This window comes from Enhydra lutris, unplaced genomic scaffold, assembly GCF_002288905.1.
Source record: "Enhydra lutris kenyoni isolate GAN:26980312 unplaced genomic scaffold, ASM228890v2 scaffoldscaffold90, whole genome shotgun sequence".
NCBI lineage: Eukaryota > Metazoa > Chordata > Mammalia > Carnivora > Mustelidae > Enhydra > Enhydra lutris.
The window spans coordinates 1,889,756-1,908,591 of record NW_019154174.1 but is presented as its reverse complement, the minus strand read 5'-3'; the positions used below and the strand labels follow the sequence as shown (position 1 = coordinate 1,908,591).

Below are 18,836 nucleotides of genomic sequence, written 5' to 3'. Positions count from 1 at the left end.
AGTCAGAGAGAGAGAGGGAGAGAGAGCGAGCACAGGCAGACAGAATGGCAGGCAGAGGCAGAGGGAGAAGCAGGCTCCCCGACGAGCAAGGAGCCCGATGTGGGACTCGATCCCAGGACGCCGGGATCATGACCCGAGCCGAAGGCAGCTGCTTAACCAACTGAGCCACCCAGGCGTCCCAACATTTAAAAACATTTATTTGAGAGCAAGAGAGCAGAGCGAGTGAGAGAGAGAGAGAGAGAGAGAGGGGCAGAGGGAGGAAACGCAGTTTCCCTGCTGAGCAGGGAGCCGGACATGGGGCTAGATCCCAGGAGCTTGGGATCATGACCTGAGCCAAAGGCAGATGCTTCACTGACTGAGCCACCCAGGTGACCCAAGGCTTCCCTTTGAGCATTATTAGGGTGAGTCCAGAGTGACCCTTATTCTGTAGTTAACTTATCTCCGTTATTCAGACATGATCCTTCTGGATGCTCTGTCTAATGCTCTGTGTACTTCAGGACCCCTCTGTTCTGGCTGGTGGGCATATGATCTCTCTCCAAGTCCATATGGGCTCTGAGAATTGTTCAGCCTATCGCTTTCTGATGCGCCTTCCTGATACTTAATGTGGATTTCACTCTTGGTCTGTGTAGAGAGGTCAGTGCTCAGCCAGAGGGGGAAAGACCTCTCTCTCTCTTCTGCCAAGTTTCTCTTCTGGTGTTTTCTCTCTCTGAAGTTTCTTACTCTCTAGTACTTTCCCCCACAGATTACAGGTGCCCTGGCCTCTCTGACCTTGGGTCTCTATGTTCTCAGCTCAGCTGGACCCCTGGGTTTGTTTGGGTGCCGTTTCCTGCTCCCTGGCCTGAAAAGTGCTTCTGGGCAGGAAGCAAGGGCCATTTTCAGGTGCTCCTTATTTATTTTCCCACTTTCAGGATCATAGTCCTGTGTTCTCCATTGTCCAGTGTCTGAATATCGTTGTTTCATAGATCTTGTTCCGTGTTCTCATTGCACAGGAGGTTGGTTTCTGTGTCAGTTAATCCTCCTGCGTTAAAGAAGTTCTTTCCAGAATTTAATTGTTTCAACTGGGAGGGACATTAACCCGCCGTATTGCTAGAAAGGGGAGTCTTGGCTGCTCCATGGTGTCTTCCTGGCCAGGCAGCCCTCCTTCGGTGGTCATTTTCAACACTGGCTTTACATATTATCTCATTAGCATCCTCATAAAAAAAAAAAGTGCCCCTCTTGCATGCATTTTTTAGAAAGTCCCAGCGTTGACTCCATTTATGCCATTACCCACCCCAAGCAGTCACTGTGGTCAGGAGTAGAATATGTCGGCTGGCCAGGCGTGCATCAGGGAGTGGGGTCCATCTCAGCATGACCCTATGAACTGACAGTGGGGAATTGGGAGGTTGGGAGGCTGCTTAAGGCCCCAAAAGACGTCCGTGCCCCAATCCCTGTGAGCTTTGAAGATGTTCCCTTATGTGGCAAAGGGATTTTACAGATCTGATTAATGTAAGCCTCTTGAGATGGGACAGTTCTCTTGATGAGTCCAGTGTAATCGCAGCGGTCCTCAGGAGAAGGAGACAGGTGGCCATGTGACAAGAGAAGCAGAAGGACACTGAGAAAGAGTTGAAGGCACTAGGCTGCTGATTCTGAAGATGGAAGATGTGGCCACAGGCAGCCTCTGGAAGGTAGAAAAAGTGAGGAGATAAATTCTCTCTAGAGCCTCAAGAAGGAGCACACCCTGCCGATCCATTTTAGGACTCAGGACCTTCTAATACTGTAAGGGAATAAATTTGTGCTATGTTAAGCCACCGAATTTACGGTGGTTTCATTTTTCACAGCAGCAAGGGGAAACAAATACAGGGCGGTTCACCCAAGGAAAAACATGATGTTCTCAAACGACGGCAGGACGGGTGCTGGGCAGGCAAAACCGATGCGTGTCCCCTGGTCGCATGAGGTTTTCAGGGTCGGGATTGCCATGTCCCATAACTCTGAGTGGCACCATTCAAACACAGCACGATGTGAATTGTACCCACCACCTGGCAGCATGGAGACCCTGGCCAGGAGGATCGCCAGAGCCCATATATGTGAAACATTTTGAACAACGCCTGGCACATAAGTATTCAGTGAAAAGTAAGCGTTTTCATTGTCGTGGTTACCATCATCATCGTCACAATCACCACCCCACTTCCTCTCTCTGGCATCTCGCCTCGTTTTGGGTAGATGGTCTAAACCCAGCAATCTGAGGTTCGTTCCCTCCTGGCATTCGATAATGACTGATCTTGACTGTTTGAGAAGTGCCCTGTCACCCTTCGGATATTAAAATCCTTCTAGTCACAGTCTGGGAGAAAACAGAAAAAATATATCCAGCATAGAAACCAGAGCTATCTCTCTCCCTTTGCACCAATTTTAATTCCCATGGATGCCAGCGAGATTTATCAATATGTTTGAAGAGGATATGAAAACCTAACATTTGCATATATCATTTGCAGTCACTTCCTCAACTTTCGCTCCTAATCAAACCCTTAAATGCATGTTTCTAGATTAATAGTCAGACCTGGTGGAACTACATTAACAGAGTTCAGTTTAAAAACCAATATAAGGGGAGAAAAAAACTATTAGAGAAGCCAGAGGGATGAACAGAGAAATTGAAATCTCACAGCTATTCATGTTCCAGAGGGTTAATATTGCCTAAAAGTGTTAGTATTAATTGTCTTGGAATCATTACAGATACACTGGTCCAGTCATTCGAGTAAATATATTTTGGCTTATCACCTTGCAGGCTGAGCTTGCATTTCCAGGTTCCAGTGGCAAGGACAATTTAATACCACATCTTCAAAGTAATTTTATTTGAATCGTATTTTCTCACTTTCATTTTAAAATGGGCATGCCTGATGGTCGGGGAGCACGGATTGTTATGAACCAACTAGTGAAACCTGATTGTGAAGCCTTAATAGGAAAAGTTCAAAAGCGACCTCCAATCTCTCTCTTTCTTCTCTTCATACCCAAACGTCTTCACTGTCTAAGAGCACAGGCTCTGGAGTCGGAATGCCTGGGTTTTCATCCTAGCACTGTCATTTGCCAGCTGCGTAGCAGTGGCTTACTTTACCTCTCTGGGCCTCAGCTTCCTCATCTGTGAGAATGAGAATAATATGATACTTCACAGGGTTGGAACGCCCGGGTGGCTAGTTGGGTAAGCGTTTGTCTTCGGCTCAGGTCCTGGGGATCTAACCCCACATTGCATCACTGGGTTCCTTGCTCAGCGGGGAGCCTGCTTCTCCCTCTGCCTGCTGCTCCCCATCCTTGTGCTCCCTCTCTCTTTCTCCCTGACCAAAAAAAAAAATGTTAAAAAAAAATTTCACAGGGTAGTTGTGAGGGCTAGGTGAGTGCTGGTCTGTGCAAAAAGTCAGTAAATATCAGGTATTATTATTTTGGATGTGCACTCCCATGCAGACACATTGAACTCTGAGTGTGGTATTACTGAAACTCCCCTGTGGAGCCTGCGAGTTTTGTAATCACTGAGGGCAATTTGGTGAAGACACTGATCAGTCTGATTTGCAGAAACAGGAAATCTCCCTGAAGCCAATCCATTCTGGGAAAGCAGCAATCTGATGCTATTTCAAAAGAGTATATATATTGCCTACAACTTCTTCAGATCACTCACTCAGATATTCACTCATTCATTTAAAAAGTCCTTATCGGGGGGCGGCTGGGTGGCTCAGTGGGTTAAGCCTCTGCCTTCGGCTCAGGTCATGATCTCAGGGTCCTCAGATTGAGCCCCGCATCGGGCTCTCTGCTCAGCGGGGAGCCTGCTTCCCTCTTTATCTCTGCCTGCCTCTCTGTCTACTTGTGATCTCTCTCTCTCTCTCTGTCAGATAAATAAATAAATATATAAATATATATATATATATATTTTTTAAAAGTCCTAATTGGACTGAACTGTGTGCCAGGCATTGTGCCAAGTGGTAGGGATACGATGGTGAACTAGCTGGGTATGTTGTGGGTCTCTGGGGATTCTACTTGATGATACAAGACCAAAAAAGGGAGAACAGTGAAAAATGTTTTAAAACTGTGATAATTGATAACAGAAAATGGGCAAAGTGTTCATAGAACTAAGGAGGGAGGCTCTTTGAGGTATGGGAATCAGGCAGTCTTCTCTGGAGGGATAGCATTTCGACAGACCCGGGGGATGGGAAGGCAACAGACTGGAACAGTGGAAACTCAGTGCAACATTTCACATTCTTTGCCAACACTTTCTCAACACTGTAATGGTTCTAACTGTGTGATGGGATGAACTGACGGTAAGAGGAGATGGGAAGGCTCATTGTATCCTTGTGACCCTCCTTCCAATTCAGATGTTTATCCTTGGATAACTCCTCCTCATCTTTGCGTTGTGAGCTCTTGTTTTTGTCATCTGTTGCACCTGCCCCTATGAGCACTGAAGGATCCAGACTTTATTACACAGTTCATCTCTGAAGGATTGACTTGAATCCTTCCTCAGGTCCAACATAGGTAGGTCAAATGAATCAGGGTTCATTGCATTCCAAGTGGCAGAAAAACCAACTCAAAGTGGCTAGACCAGGCAAAGAAATTTATTGGCTCCTGTAACTGCAAAGTTCACGGGTAGAGTTCAGGTATGGCTGGATCCAGAGTCTTCATCACTGTGGTCAAGGATCTGTCTCTCACCATTTTTTGATCCTGCTTTCCTTTGTGTTGGCTTCAGTCAGAGGCAGGCTCTTTCCATATGATGAATTCTAGCAGATCTAGGTGTTTATGCTTCCAAGGTCCAGTCCACAGTAAAGAATGTTGTCCTTCCAGAGAATGAAGGCTGTCTTATTCCCCTATACCAATGAGGATGTCCCTAATCATTCCATCCAAAGTCCTGGTTGGTTTGGACTGGATCCCAGGCCCAATCTAGAGCAAATCATGGCAGCCAGGCCAAGAGATGACTTTAGTCAGGACTGGGCCAAACATAGCATCACCCCTGGAACTCAGAAGGCAGTTAGCTCCACCTGGACCACATGAAGTAAGAGTGTGGGAAGGGAAGCATTCCAGGGAAAGTCATGAACAACGAATGGCTACTGTGCAAGAATTTCAGGGACCCTGCACAACAACTCCCTTAAATTAAAGCTCACTGATAAAATCCCTCGGTGGTTTTCAGTACCGAAGGATTTGTGATACTATTCTCTAAAATTGAAGAGAGAAGGATAAATCTATCAATGTAGGACTTTACAGAAAGGAAAATTCACCGGGGCTGAGCTCATCAGGGAAGACCAGGAAGAAGGTGACATTTGACTTGAACCCCCCCCCCCCCAAAATAAAAAGATGGTTGGATTTTGACAGTTGGGAAGGCAGGAAACACATTTCAGATGGAGGGATTGATTTGAGCAAAGGCAAAAAAGCGAACTATTAAAAGGTTTTGTCAGAAAGTTCTGAAAACTTACGGTGCCTGGGTGGCTCAGTCAGTTAAGCTTCTGCCTTCGGCTCAGGTCGTGATCCCAGGGTCCTAGGATCAAGTCCTGTATTGCGCTCCCTACTCAGAGGGAGAGACTACTTCTTCTGCTCCCTCTGCTGTCTCCCTCTGTCCTTGTGCTCTCTGGTGCGCGCACTCTCTCTCTCTCTCTCTCTTTCAAATAAATAAATAAAATAAAATTAAATTAAAAAGTTCTGAAAACATGCTGGAGATGCGGGAGAACTTAAATGAGCGAATTATCTGAAGGTCATGAGTGACTGAAGAAAATAAGCTAGCAGACATAGACATGGGATATAGTTCCTTTAGTGCTGGTGGAGGATACAGGAGTTTCACTGCCGAAACACTCGTCTGTGGATGAGGGGACATACTTATGAGAAGCAGCACCTTAGGGACATGAACCCGGAGGCAGGGGCTAAGCTGGTTTGGGATGGGGGTGGGGTGTGTCCAGAGGAGTAAATGGGGGATTAGTTGGTAGACTCTGACTGTAGCTCAATTATCCCCTCAGGCCTTAGGGTTTTCATCATCCCTGATAGTTCCTCTGTTACTCTTCCTCATTTTTCTAGGCTAAATCCATCCTGCAAGGATTCCTGGAGGATTCAGGCTACAGTATCCAGGAACTGAAGAGCTTCCATTTACTAGGACTTGGTACAACCCTGTGTGCTATGAACGCCACCGAAATCTCACTCATAAAGATCTCAGAATTCAGGTAATCAGCTCAGTAGTGTTCAAAATGGCAAATGGTTGATTGGCCAGTCCATTCATTTAGCAAGATGTCTTTTCCTTCCTGATGTTTTGCCACCTTTCTGGGTTAAAATAAAGAGTGGAATCAGCTGGATCCGTTCTGGGTGCTGAGCTAACCTACCTTCTGCACAACCCGTCATGTCTGGAGAGCCTCCCAAGGCTCACGCTGTATCCTTCCCTCTTAACCAGGGTGGTGGTGGCCAGAATTGGGACCTTGCTCTGCAGCACTCATGTCTTGGCTGAGTTTAAGAAGAAGGCAGAAGTAGTATTTGGGGATCCCACCGAGTGGTCCAGCTCTGTCCTGCAGGAGCTCGGGACTATGGCAGGTGAGAGGCACCTCGAGCACACCTCCTGTCCCTTTCCAACCTGAAATCTGGGGACAAAAGCAAAAAACAAAACAATAATAATAACAATAAAAGAATCCTTGGCTGTATGTAGTGAACATCTCTAAAGTTACAGTAGAACCTAGACTCGTGCCTTGGGGTTGCAGATGGGGGTGGTCTACAAATCTCTTTAAACAAGCTCTCTTGGTGGTTCTTGGGCACACTCAAGTGGTTTAGGATGTGATTTAATTGACTTCTAAATAGTTTTGTACACAATCTGAAATTGCATAAAGTGAAAGTCCTTCTGGGTGTACTTTTCGTTGTAGGAGACCAATCAGGGCTAATGCGACCCACTTTTTTTTTTTTTTTTTTAAATCAGGAGTTGATTAAGGAAGTTGATTCTCTGGGGTGATTTTCAAGGCTTTTTGTAAGGAATAACGCTTGCCTAGAACACACAGATCTGTACATTATGCAGCACCATTAATAAAACAAGTGGAGTTCCGATGGCTTGAACTAAACCCTCGTGATTCCTTTTTCTCCCCAGCTGGATTAACTAAGGAAGAGCTCCAAATGCTGGACAAGGATTTGATGCCATATTTCCAGCCATCAGCAATCAAATGCCTTCCTGATGAGATATTCAAAGTAGGTACTTGGTTCTTCAAGGAGAATAGGAGCTTGACCCCATTTCAGATCACATCGGGGAACAGATGGCAGGCCTTGGATTCTAGGGGTTTGCAAACAGATTTCTGCTGATAGGGCCAGAAGAGAGCTGTATGCCAACAATGAATGGGTCACAAGATAATTTTTGGTTTAAACATTTTTTTTTCCTTAAAATTTTATGTTTTAATTTGTATTTATTTTTATGGTTGTCCTTTCTTCATAGCAAGGTATTGATTTTCTATTTATGATGGTATGACAGGTTCATATTTCTTTGTCTAAAACCCTTGGAGACAAATACATTTCAGAATTCAGAATTTTCCAGATTTTAAAAAGATCACTCCGTGAATCTCCTGTATGTAATTTAACACCCCCAGCAGTGTCTGGGGAAGCACATTATATATTAATATTTCTGTGAAGAAGTCATTGATGCCACACTAATTGAACTAAATAGAGACTACAAATGACCTTATATCATTTCAAGGTTTTGCAGGCAAATCAGTTTGTCTTCAACTTTGGGAAAAACTTGCAATTTTGAGATTATTTTTTGGACTTCAGAATGGCCGATGAGGTATTATGGACCTGTATAACATTTTCTTTTTAAATAAATTGAAGTAGGGGCACCTGGGTGGCTCAGTGGGTTGAAGCCTCTGCCTTTGGCTCGGGTCATGATCCCAGGGTCCTGGGATCGAGCCCTGCACGGGGCTCTCTGCTTAGCGAGGAGCCTGCTTCCTCCTCTCTCTCTGCCTGCCTCTCTACCTAGTTGTGATCTCTGTCTGTCAAATAAATAAATAAAATCTTAAAAAAAATTAAAATAAAAATATTCTAGTTGATTTAAAGAAAAGCATTGAGAAAACCTCAACAGGACAGGTGAGAAATGACTATGGAAGAAATTGAGGAGGAGGCATTAGATCCACTGAGGTTAGGGAAGCAGGGTAGTCCGTGGGGCTTCCTGTCTCTGGGGCCCCATACAAGCTTCGGGGAGTGTTTGGTGGGGACAGCCTGCTCCGATGAGGAGTGGCCCTGGTGTTCTCGCTTGCTGGGCAACTTGGAAATAAATTCTATCCACCACAACTGTGGAAGACACACAAATGAGGTCGGACAGACTCCTATGATGCCACATCCCTGGTTCATTTCAAGACCAATAACCGATCTTGAACGACTTCACAACACAGGACAGTTTCCAGCACAGAGCAGGTGAAATAGCTGTTTTGGGGAGAAATAAACAGTAGTCCCGAAGGCTGCAGAGCCTCCCCACTGGGGGTTTCTGCAAGAACAGCGGAGGTTTGGTTCTGGATGCTGGCATGTTGCCAAGCACTTTCCCCCTGTCCTGTTTGGAGCACTCTGTGGTGGTTTCCTTGTTTGGGGAGTTGTCTTTCTCAGAAACTCCTGGGTGCACCTGGGGACGCACTGGTGAAGGTGTATACCCTCGTGCCTTTAGTTGAGGAGTAACATGAGGCAGCAGAACCTGAGGTGAATAGGCTGAGCCCTGTCTACACTTGATCTTAGCCAAAAGGCCGAGAAGCGATGCTGAGCCCTGTCTAAATGGGGAAGCTGCTTCTCATCTCCAGCACACCCAGGCAGGGTGGCAATGTGGGCCCAATATTGCTGGATCTTCCTTTTATTTTTTTACTATTATTTTATGTAAGATTCCAGAGCTTTCCATTTTCCTATGAAACCTGCTGATAATTAAATGTTGGTGACCACTTCGAATTTTTTATTATTATTTATTTATTTATTTGACAGAGATCACAAGTAGGCAGAGAGACAGGCAGAGAGAGAGGAGGGAAGCAGGCTCCTCGCTGAGCAGAGAGCCTGACGCAGGGTTCGATCCCAGAACCCCGGGATCACGACCCGAGCCGAAGGCAGAGGCCTAAACCCACTGAGCCACCCAGGTGCCCCTCACTTCGAATTTTTTAAAAATTTATTTTAATTTTATTTTTTAAAGATTTTTATTTATTTATTTATTTTGACAGAGATCACAAGTAGGCAGAGAGGCAGGCGGGGCGGGGGGGTGGGAAGCAGGCTCGCCGTCAAGCAGAGAGCCCTATGTGGGGCTCAGTCCCAGAACCCTGAGACCATGGCCTGAGCCGCAGGCAGAGGCTTAACCCACTGAGCCACCCAGGCGCCCATGAATTTATTTTTTTAAAGCACAGTCCAATAGGCTTAGCGGTTCCATTTAGTTGCAAGGCAGTTGCATTGGAAAAACAGGCAATTTGTAGAATACAGACTCATGTTAATGGAAGATGGAAGTTGTAAGCCAGAAGTGTACCTGTGTTGTGTGTGTGTGTGTATGTGTGTGAGGGAGGAGGTGATGCTGACCTTGCATGACAGGTTAGCTAGGTCGGAGAGAGGAATAGTGTTCCAGGCAGGAGGAAGGGCACAGCAAAGGTGCTGCCTCCTGGAGTCTACAAACATGGATGCTCATTCTTCTGCAGTGAAGAGTGTCAGGAGGAGGCAGCTGGACAGGTGAGCTTGGCCCAAAGTACGAGGGCCCATTGCCATATTTAGGAGCTGGAACTGTGTCCTAGAAATGGGGGGCAGGGAAGAGTTCTAGGCAGGGGAATGACACAGTTCCAGGGAGGCATCTCCATAGACAGGGAAGAAGAAGAGAGTAAAGGAGGAAAGAGGAGTGGATGAAGGGGCATAACCCGCTTCCCAGAATCTTGGGAGCCCTTAGAAAATAAGCAGCATGACTTTAGACTCCTCTCTACAAATTCGGAATCCTGCCATCTCATCTGCCATCCCATCTCATTCCAGACCCATTGGAACTAGCCACAAGTCCTCTGAGCTAGAAGCAGCTTCAGTAAATGTCTTGTTCAGGAGTCTTAAAGACGTCACTAATAGATTATCACACCTTTCCTCCACTGAGCCCTGGCAGGACTCACCCTCCTCCCCCCACCCCAGAGTCTGCAGGCAGTCACACCAGAGGATCAATATCCACACAGGAGAGGAATTCTCTGCGCCATCCCGCGTCTAGTCCAAAAGCCCAGAGAGGTTGTGAAATCTTCTTGAGGTCACACAGCTAGTATATGGCAGAACTGGGACACAGATTTAAACCTTTGGCCTTTAGGCTCGTATTTTCTCCTCTATGTCAGTATTTCTCAGGTGGGGACTTGAAGCATCGGGGAAGTACCTTGCACTGAATTAAACAACATTAAGTCACACAGTGAGACTTTCTTTTCAATTCTCCTTTAATGCTGATTACTTCAAGGAGGAAGGTCTCAGGTTGGAGCTAAAATGTCTTTAACCCTTATAACACTTCAAGTCTCCTTCTCTTCTTATTTAAAAAAAATTTTTTTTAAAAGATCTTATGTATTTATTTGACAGAGGTCACAAGCAGACAAGAGAGGCCACGGAGAGAGAGAGAGAGAGAGAGTGAGAGAGAGAAGCAGGCTCCCTGTTGAGCAGAGAGCCCGATGTGGGGCTCGATGTGGGGCTGGGCTCGATGTGGGGCTCGATCCCAGGGCCCTGGGACCATGACCTGAGCGGAAGGCAGAGGCTTAACCCACTGAGCCACCCAGGTGCCCCAACTTCTTGATTAATTTTTAAGAGACCTTGGGCTCAGACATCGTTGGCCAACACAGCTAGCTCGAATTCAATAATGTTCATTTCTTTTGGCTTATTGTTAATGGTTATTGATGACATGTCACTCCGGTCTTCCATTTTGGGAAATTTCCACCTAAAATTTTCCTTTTAAGAAAGAAATGTGTTCTAGTAGTGAAAAGAACCATGTGATTTTAAGGGAAAATCTCAAGAGCACAAATGGTACACGGGTATGGCAAAGTTGTGTGGGCCCTGGGCGGATGACCAAGGTTTGGGAAGGCCGCGGAGGGGCACTTCTGAGTGCGCTGTCCCCTTTCTCCGCTGCAGGAGCTATCCGCGGAGCAGATCGCCGCGCTGGGCCCTGAGAACGCTGCAGCGGTGACCCTAGCCCAGCGCCGGCGGCTCAGCATGCTACAGCTGCAGAGCCTCCAGCGAGCGCTAGATGGCGCCAACACTCGCACCTGGCTAGACACGCCCCCGAGCGCCAGTCCCACCCGGACCCCCTCCTCCAATTCTCCTCCTGGTGAGCGGAAAACCCTCTGCTGGTGCCCCTACCCCTAGACCCCTTCCTTGTCCCTTAGTACCACCCTGCCCGGCCTGGGACCGGAGGTTCCTAAGATTCAGAGTGGCGTCTCTCACGGTCTTCGGAGACTGCATTCAGAGGAAAATCCAAGGTCCCCACACGACTCTCAGGTTCCCTGGGGAAACTTGTGAAACAGCCGGTTTCGGGTACCCCACCCAGAACTCGCTGAATCAGGATCTCTCAGGACTAAATGCATTTCAGCGGTTCCCCTGCATCCTACCTCCTTCTCACTGACCAGTATTAATTAATAAATTCAACCAGTATATATTGGGCACCTCCTGTGTGTCAGGTCTGCAATCGGAGCTGGGAACACAGAGATGAGCAAGACAGGTAAGTCTGTCTTGCAAATGAACAAGGGGATTTCACATCTGGGAAGACTTGGAAGGAAGGAGGCAGAGGGAGGTGATGGTGACTAGGGCTGAGCTAGGATAAGGGGGTCGGTCCTCTCTTCCTCTCCACTCTGTCACTTTTTTGTGACCCCCTTCTATCTTTAGTGAGCACCATTTTTGGATGAGGCACGTTGTTGGATTCTGGGGAGACAGCAGTGACCAAGCCACGTGTGTCCTCAGTGCTCACTGAGCCCTCCATCGAGCAAGCGGGGCTGGGAGGGCATACGTAGAATGGCGATCATGAGGCTCTATGACAGGTTCTGTGACAGGGAACACATGGGTGAGACAGCTGACATAGGCTGGGGGGATTAGGGAGTGGGCATAGAAACTTCCCAAAGACATAATCTTTAAATTGCAGCCCAAGCTGAGGAGAATATGTCCCAGGTAGAGAGAGTATCTCAAGCAAATACTCAGTGAGCAAAAAGAACTTGGTCCTCCAAATCTCCACTCTACCTTTTCCTGACATGAATATCTCCCTCCGTCAGCCCCAGCCTTCCCTTGGTGATGGAGAACTGAGGGATTCTCAATTTCTGCAGCCACAAATGGCCTCAGGTGGCATTTTAAGCAGGAGCCATGACCTTCGATTTACTACGATTGTTTTTTTTTTAAGATTTATTTATTTATTTGAGTGTGGCAGGGGAGAGGGACAAAGGGAGAAGGAGAGAGAATCCCAAGCAGACTCCCCACTGTGCTTGGAGCCCAACACAGGGCTCGATCCCATGCCCTGAGGTCATGACTTGGGCTGAAATCAGGCACACCTGATTTACTGTTATTATTTTAGAAACTTTTCATTGAAGTGGGATGCCTAGGTGGCTCAGTTGGTTAAGCATCTGCCTTCAGGGGCACCTGGGTGGGTCATTTGGTTAAGCTGCTGCCTTCAGCTCAGGTCATGATCCCAGCGTCCTGGGATCAAGTCCTGCATCAGGTTCCTTATTCAGCAGGGAGCCTGCTTCTCCCTCTGCCTGCTGCTCTCCCAGCTTGAGCGCTTGCTCTCTCTCTCTCTCTCTCTTTCTGACAAATAATAATAAATAATAAATAAAATCTTAAAAAAACCAAAACTTCATTGAAGTATAATATGCATACATTTTTAATTTTTTTTTTTTTAGAGAGAGAAAGTAGAGGGTAGGTAGGGTGTGGAAGGGATGGGCTGAAGGGAAGAGGGAGAATCTTTTTTTTTTTTTTAAACATCTTATTTCTTTTTATTTGAGAGAAGAGAGAGACAGTGAGAGAGAGCATGAGCGAGGAGAAGGTCAGAGAGAGAAGCAGACTCCCCGTGGAGCTGGGAGCCTGATGCGGGACTCGATCCGGGGACTCCAGGATCATGACCTGAGCTGAAGGCATTCGCTTAACCAACTGAGCCACCCAGGCGCCCAAGAGGGAGAATCTTAAGCAGGCTCCACACCCAGTGCAGAGCCTGATGCGGAGCTCGATCTCACCTCCCTATGATCATGACCTGAGCTGAAATCAGGGGTTGGACACCTAACCAATGGAGCCACCCAGGTGCCACCATTTAAAAATTGTTTTTAACTATTGTGTTTTGTGTGTATTATATAACACAAGAGGTAATGCACAGGATTCAAAATGTGTAAGGGCTGAAAAGGAATGGAGTGAAAGGTCTCCCTCTATCCCCTGTCCCCTGGTCACCTGGTTCCCTTCTCCAAAGGCAAATTGTGTTACCAGCTTCTTGTGTATTTGTCCAGAGATAGTCTACGCACATCCATAGATTATCTCTGCACTTTTTTAAATGGTTGTTTTCCCCTTTGTTCTGCACCTTGCACATCTCGCCTAACAGTATATCTGGGAGGCAGTTCTGTTTCTGCACACAGGAGCCATGCAGTTGTTGGTTTCTTGGCTGTACTCTAACCATTTCATCAGATGTCTATAGATGGACATTTTCCCGTATTTTTTAAAATTTTTCCCATTTTTTTCTTTTTCTTTCTTTTTTTTCTCTTCTTCTTCTCCCTCCCCTTTTTTTTAATTACGGACAAAGCTTCAGGGAATAAGCGCTTATCATTTGCATCTGTTTGAATATATCCGCGGGATAAAATCTTCAAAGTGGGACTGCTGGGTCAGAGGGTGCATGCATTGGTAATTTTTTTTAAAGATTTTATTTATTATTTATTTGACAGAGAGAGATCACAAGTAGACAGAGAGGCAGGCAGAGAGAGAGAGGGAAGCAGCTCCCTGTCGAGCAGAGAGCCCGATGCGGGACTTGATCCCAGGACCCTGAGATCATGACCTGAGCCGAAGGCAGCGGCTTAACCCACTGAGCCACCCAGGCGCCCTGCATTGGTAATTTTGATGGATATCGCCCAATCCCCTGTGGAGACAGTTTTCCCTTGAACCAGCCCTGTCAGAAAGTGGTGTCCCCGGGGGACCCTAGATGCGCTTCTCCTTCCTTCACTCCACAGGCACTTCCTGTGTGTGAGGCCCTTAATCTCGTTTCCTGAACTTGCTTCATTATCAGGATCACCTCGGAGGAATCCTTCAAATACAGATTCCTGGGGCCTCACCCCAGGCTTGCTCAATCACAGTCTCCAGGAGACGATCCTGGAATTTGCATTGTTTCCCTAAGATTTTATTTATTTATTTGAGGGAGGGAGAGAGAGTGAGAGCCAGGGGTGGGGGGCGCAGAGGGAGAAGCAGACTCCCCACCGAGCAGGGAGCCCAAAGTGTGCTCCATGCTAGGACCTTGAGATCATGACCTGAACCACCCAGGCACCCCCTGGAATCTGCATTTTTAACAATCTTCCCAGGTGACTCTTAGGATTAAGGCAGCTCTGCTACAAACTGATTCACACAATGTCATTTAATTTTTACTACCCTGCTGCTGTGTCGTTCCTGTGCCTGCACTCCTCCTCCTCCCCCACTACCCCCAATCCCTCCCAACCCGGGCTTTGAGGTCATTATTGTCCTTATTCCTGCATCAGAGAAGAGCAAACAGCATTCTGGGAGATCAAGTGAGTGGTCCAGAGGGAGACTCAGGGAGCTGGGCTTGCTGGGTTTGCCCTCTGCAGGTTGCTGAGACGTGTGCACTCTTGTCTCCTTCTAGGAGGCCCTATCACCTGGGGTCCTTGGCTTGGCTGTCTGCTGGTTCTCCTGCCCAAGACCGTGTGGTGAGCGGCATGTGCAGATGGCCCTTCAGTGCCCGAGCAACTGGCCCCGCTGTGTGGAAACAGAGGCCCTCCAGACTGTGAGAGCCCTACTACCCCAACCCACAGCCTCCACTGGGACAGGGAGACCCCAGAGCCTTGAAATTTAAAAGGCACTGGAAGGAAGAATAATGATTAAAAATGATCTGAAAAACTTCTTAAACTGGCCTGTGTCCTCATCAGGGAGCTATTCTCTACCCCGTTTCAAGCTCTTATGCTTTCCAGCTTGGAGAGAGAGAAACTGGCGGGGGGTGTTTTCTGTCAACAGCATGAGGACCTTCTGTACAAGTCACTGCCTTCCCTCTAGAGAGAGAGATGCCAGGGGGTGGTGGATGCTGGCAAAGGCACCATTTTAGCTGGGGCCTGATCTGGATTCTTCTCTGGCTGAATGTCCCTCCCTCGGAGCTGTAGACTGCATTGGATTTCTCCTTCTTAGATATTTAGCAGAGCTGAAATAAATGAATCCCTCAACAGAAGCCAATATTCCTACCTGATTGCTGGGACTAATTGATGTTTTAGTGGCCCTTGCATTGCTTGGAAATTAAAACATTTAACACGGCCTAACGTTAAATCAATTTTTAAATACATTTTTCAGATGCCTTCCATTTCCTTGGGAGTCAGCTGAATGAATGGCCATGGAGTTATCAGTTAAGCTTTCAAAAAATTCCTTTTTGGATGAAAATGGTGACTCTTCTGGGTTTAAGTTGCTCTGGGCTTTGGGATGGGTTGAAATAAAAGAAAATACACAGTGTAAGTCAGTCACCCATGTGATGATTGCCCAACAGAGCAAAGTCAGCCTACTGGGCCAATCCTTTTGGTGGCTGGGAGGGATGGAGTTCCTTCTGGAAATCTGCAGGATGCTCTTGGCCTTTGGCTCAGGAGAGGGGGATGGCAGTGTACTTTGCCATCTCCCAGGTGTTATACTGCCTCAAAAACAACAATGAGAGCTGCTTCTCATGAATTCCCTTTGGTTGCAAGTTAGGCGTCCTGGGCACTTGGGTTCTGCCACCAGTGGGCTCTGCGTTCTCTTCCTGATCACGCGTCCACAGTAGACGTCTCATCTAGATAAGACAAAAAGCCTGCCTGAGTTCCCAAACATCTCTGGCATTCCATAAGACGTGGGTGGATTTTAAAAAGCAGCCTGGGTAGGTGTTGTAGGGACTGGTGTATTTTCAGATGTCACATGCAATTATTCTAGAACATCAGAAGACTGGCATATGGGAGGTGTGGCCCCACAGGTGCTACATAGGGTCTGATTGGTTCTTCGTTTGTCCTGGTGGGGAAATGGCAGCTCGTGTTGTTTCTTTCTTTCTTTTTTTTTTTTTAATATTTTATTTATTTATTTGACAGACAGAGATCACAAGCAGGCAGAGAGGCAGGCAGAGAGAGAGGAGGAAGCAGGCTCCCTGCTGAGCAGAAAGCCCGATGCGGGGCTCGATCCCAGAACCCTGGGATCATGACCTGAGCCGAAAGCAGAGGCTTTAACCCACTGAGCCACCCAGGCGCCCCTCGTGTTGTTTCTTAATCACAGATCATTGATCCTGTTACCGACAGCACGAGCCCCCCAGTTTAGCTGGGCCAGACTGGCTGATCAGGGACGGGGGTTGCACAAGAATGGGTCTGTGCAGGTTCCGATCGGGTCCAAGCAGCCTTGGATCCTGCTCAGTATTCCCACTTTCTCCTTTGGCCTTGGATTTTCCTGGGGAACATCAACAAACACAGCTTCCCTTTGAGTCAGTCTTCACGCTGCCCAAGTCATGGAATTCTGTGCCTCACCTTCCCTTCCCTTCTTCTTTTTTGTTTTTTAAGATTTATTTATTTATTTCAGAGAGAAGGGGAGAGAGCACGAGTGTGCACGTGAGCAGGGGGAGGGGCAGAGGGAGAGAGAGAGAGAGAGAGAGAGTCCTCAAGCAGACAGACTCCCTGCTGAGCGGGGAGCCTGGCACGGGGCTCGATCCCAGGACTCTGAGATCATGACCTGGGCCGAAATCAGGAGTCAGCTGTGTAACTGGTTGAACCACCCAGGCGCCCCACCTCACCTTCCCCTGTGATCATTCGGTTTTGATTGAATTCCTGGACCCTGGTCCAATCTTAAATCATAGTCACGTCTCCCAGAAGGCCAGGTCTGCATCAGGCACTGCTCTAAGGGCTCTGCCTGTGTTAGTTCACTTTGTTGTCATCACGAATCTGCCAGGAGAATGCAGTTATGCCCATTTTCCTGATGAGGGGACTAAGCCTTAGAGGTTAAGGAACACTAGTCGAAGGCCTCTCGGTTAGTGAGGATTTGTATCTTGACTTTTTTACCTCGCACTATGCTACTTTCTGGATGAGTATCTTTTAGCTTCTCCAATAAGTCAGATCAGAGAGCGATTCTGTAAATCCCTTCACCTCCTCCTCTGGCGAGAGGCCAGCTTGCCTCACAGCACATATAATTGGTGGTTGCCTCAGGCAGGAAGACAAATCCAGCTTATGCCCTGCAGGACCCCTCGGGTCTCAGGTTGAGATGCTCAGTCCTTTGCATACAGGGAAGCAGCGGGTCACTCTGGCAGGTGCTGCTCCCATTCACCTTTCAATGTCAACCCTGCTGTTGGATCCCCAGCCTCCATCTTCTACAGCCTCCCCCCGCTCCTGGCTGGAGGCAGGCATCATGGTCACTCATGCCCAGGCAGGTCACTGGGTGCTGGCCGTGGTCCTGACTGGTCAGGACCTGCACCACACCAGGTGTCTAATATTTGAATATCATGCCAGAATGATCCTTTCGTGGAACCCCCACCTTCAGGCCTGCTCCAGATGCTGAGCCTGGCTTGCAGCCTGGAAAGGTTCCTGTAACTTGAGTATGCCATCCGGTGGGACCTAGAATTACATTATTCTCTCGAGTCCTAGTGCCCATGGAGTTACCACAGCTGCTGGGGATGGGCTGCATGGCCAAGGAGAGGTAGCTATGTCTTGGGGGTTTTGTATGTGTGTGTGTGTGTGTGTGTGTGTGTGTGTGTGTGTGTGTACCTGGCTTTACTAAGGAAATGCTGTCCTGATGGAGAGTGACAACACGGCAAAGAACTTAATATTAAGTATTCGATGTTCTTTTTCCTTAAAAGTTTACTGCCCATTCTTACCTTTAAAAGCATCTATATTGGGATGCCTGGGTGGCTCAGTTGGTTAAGCTACTGCCTTTGCCTCAGATCATGATCCCAGGGTCCTGGGATTGAGTCCTGCATCGGGCTCCTTGCTCAGCGGGGAGTCTGCTTCTCTTTCTGCCTCTGCCTGTGTTCGCTCTCTCTCTCTCTCTCTCTGTGACAAATAAATAAATAAATAAAATCTTTAAAAAAAATCTGTATTGCTTCCCTGGAAAACATTATAAAAATGTTTTTAAAGAGTAAAAATAAAATTAATTAAAAAAATAAAATGAAAACCTCAGTGAGATACCACCTCACACCAGTCAGAATGGCTAAAATTAACAAGTCAGGAAAGGACAGGTGTTCTCGAGGATGTGGAGAAAGGGGAACCCTTCTACACTGTTGGTGGGAATGTAAGCTGGTGCAGCCATTCTGGAAAACAGCATGGAGGTTCCTCAAAAAGTTGAAAATAGAGCTACCCTACGACCCAGCAATCGCACTACTGGGTATCTACCCCAAAGATACAAATGTAGTGATTCGAAGGTCACGTGCACCCGAATGTTTATAGCAGCAATGTTCACAATAGCCAAGCTATGGAAAGAACCTAGATGTCCATCAACGGATGAATGGATAAAGAAGATGTGAGACACACACACACACACACACACACACACACACACACACACACACACACACTGGAATTTACTATACAGCCATCAAAAAAACAAAACCTTGCCATTTGTAAGGACTTGGATGGAACTAGAGAGCATTATGCTAAGTGAAATAAGTCAGAGAAAGACAATTATCATATGATCTCACTGATATGAGGAATTTGAGAAACAAGACAGAGGGTCATAGAGGAAGAGAGGGAAAAATGAAATGA

The 18,836-nt window shown here is 47.2% G+C and overlaps 1 protein-coding gene across 1 annotated transcript in view; it reads left to right on the top strand.

The window, feature by feature from the left end:
* LOC111162319 (otoancorin) overlaps nt 1-14,808 on the top strand; it is a 64,179-nt gene extending 49,371 nt beyond the window's left edge. The window contains exons 24-28 of the mRNA XM_022526672.1: nt 6,013-6,155; nt 6,380-6,516; nt 7,058-7,155; nt 11,044-11,239; nt 14,741-14,808. Coding sequence (XP_022382380.1) covers nt 6,013-6,155; nt 6,380-6,516; nt 7,058-7,155; nt 11,044-11,239; nt 14,741-14,808 — 642 coding nt within the window. The remainder of the gene's footprint in view (nt 1-6,012; nt 6,156-6,379; nt 6,517-7,057; nt 7,156-11,043; nt 11,240-14,740) is intronic.
* Nucleotides 14,809-18,836: the final 4,028 nt, after the last annotated feature.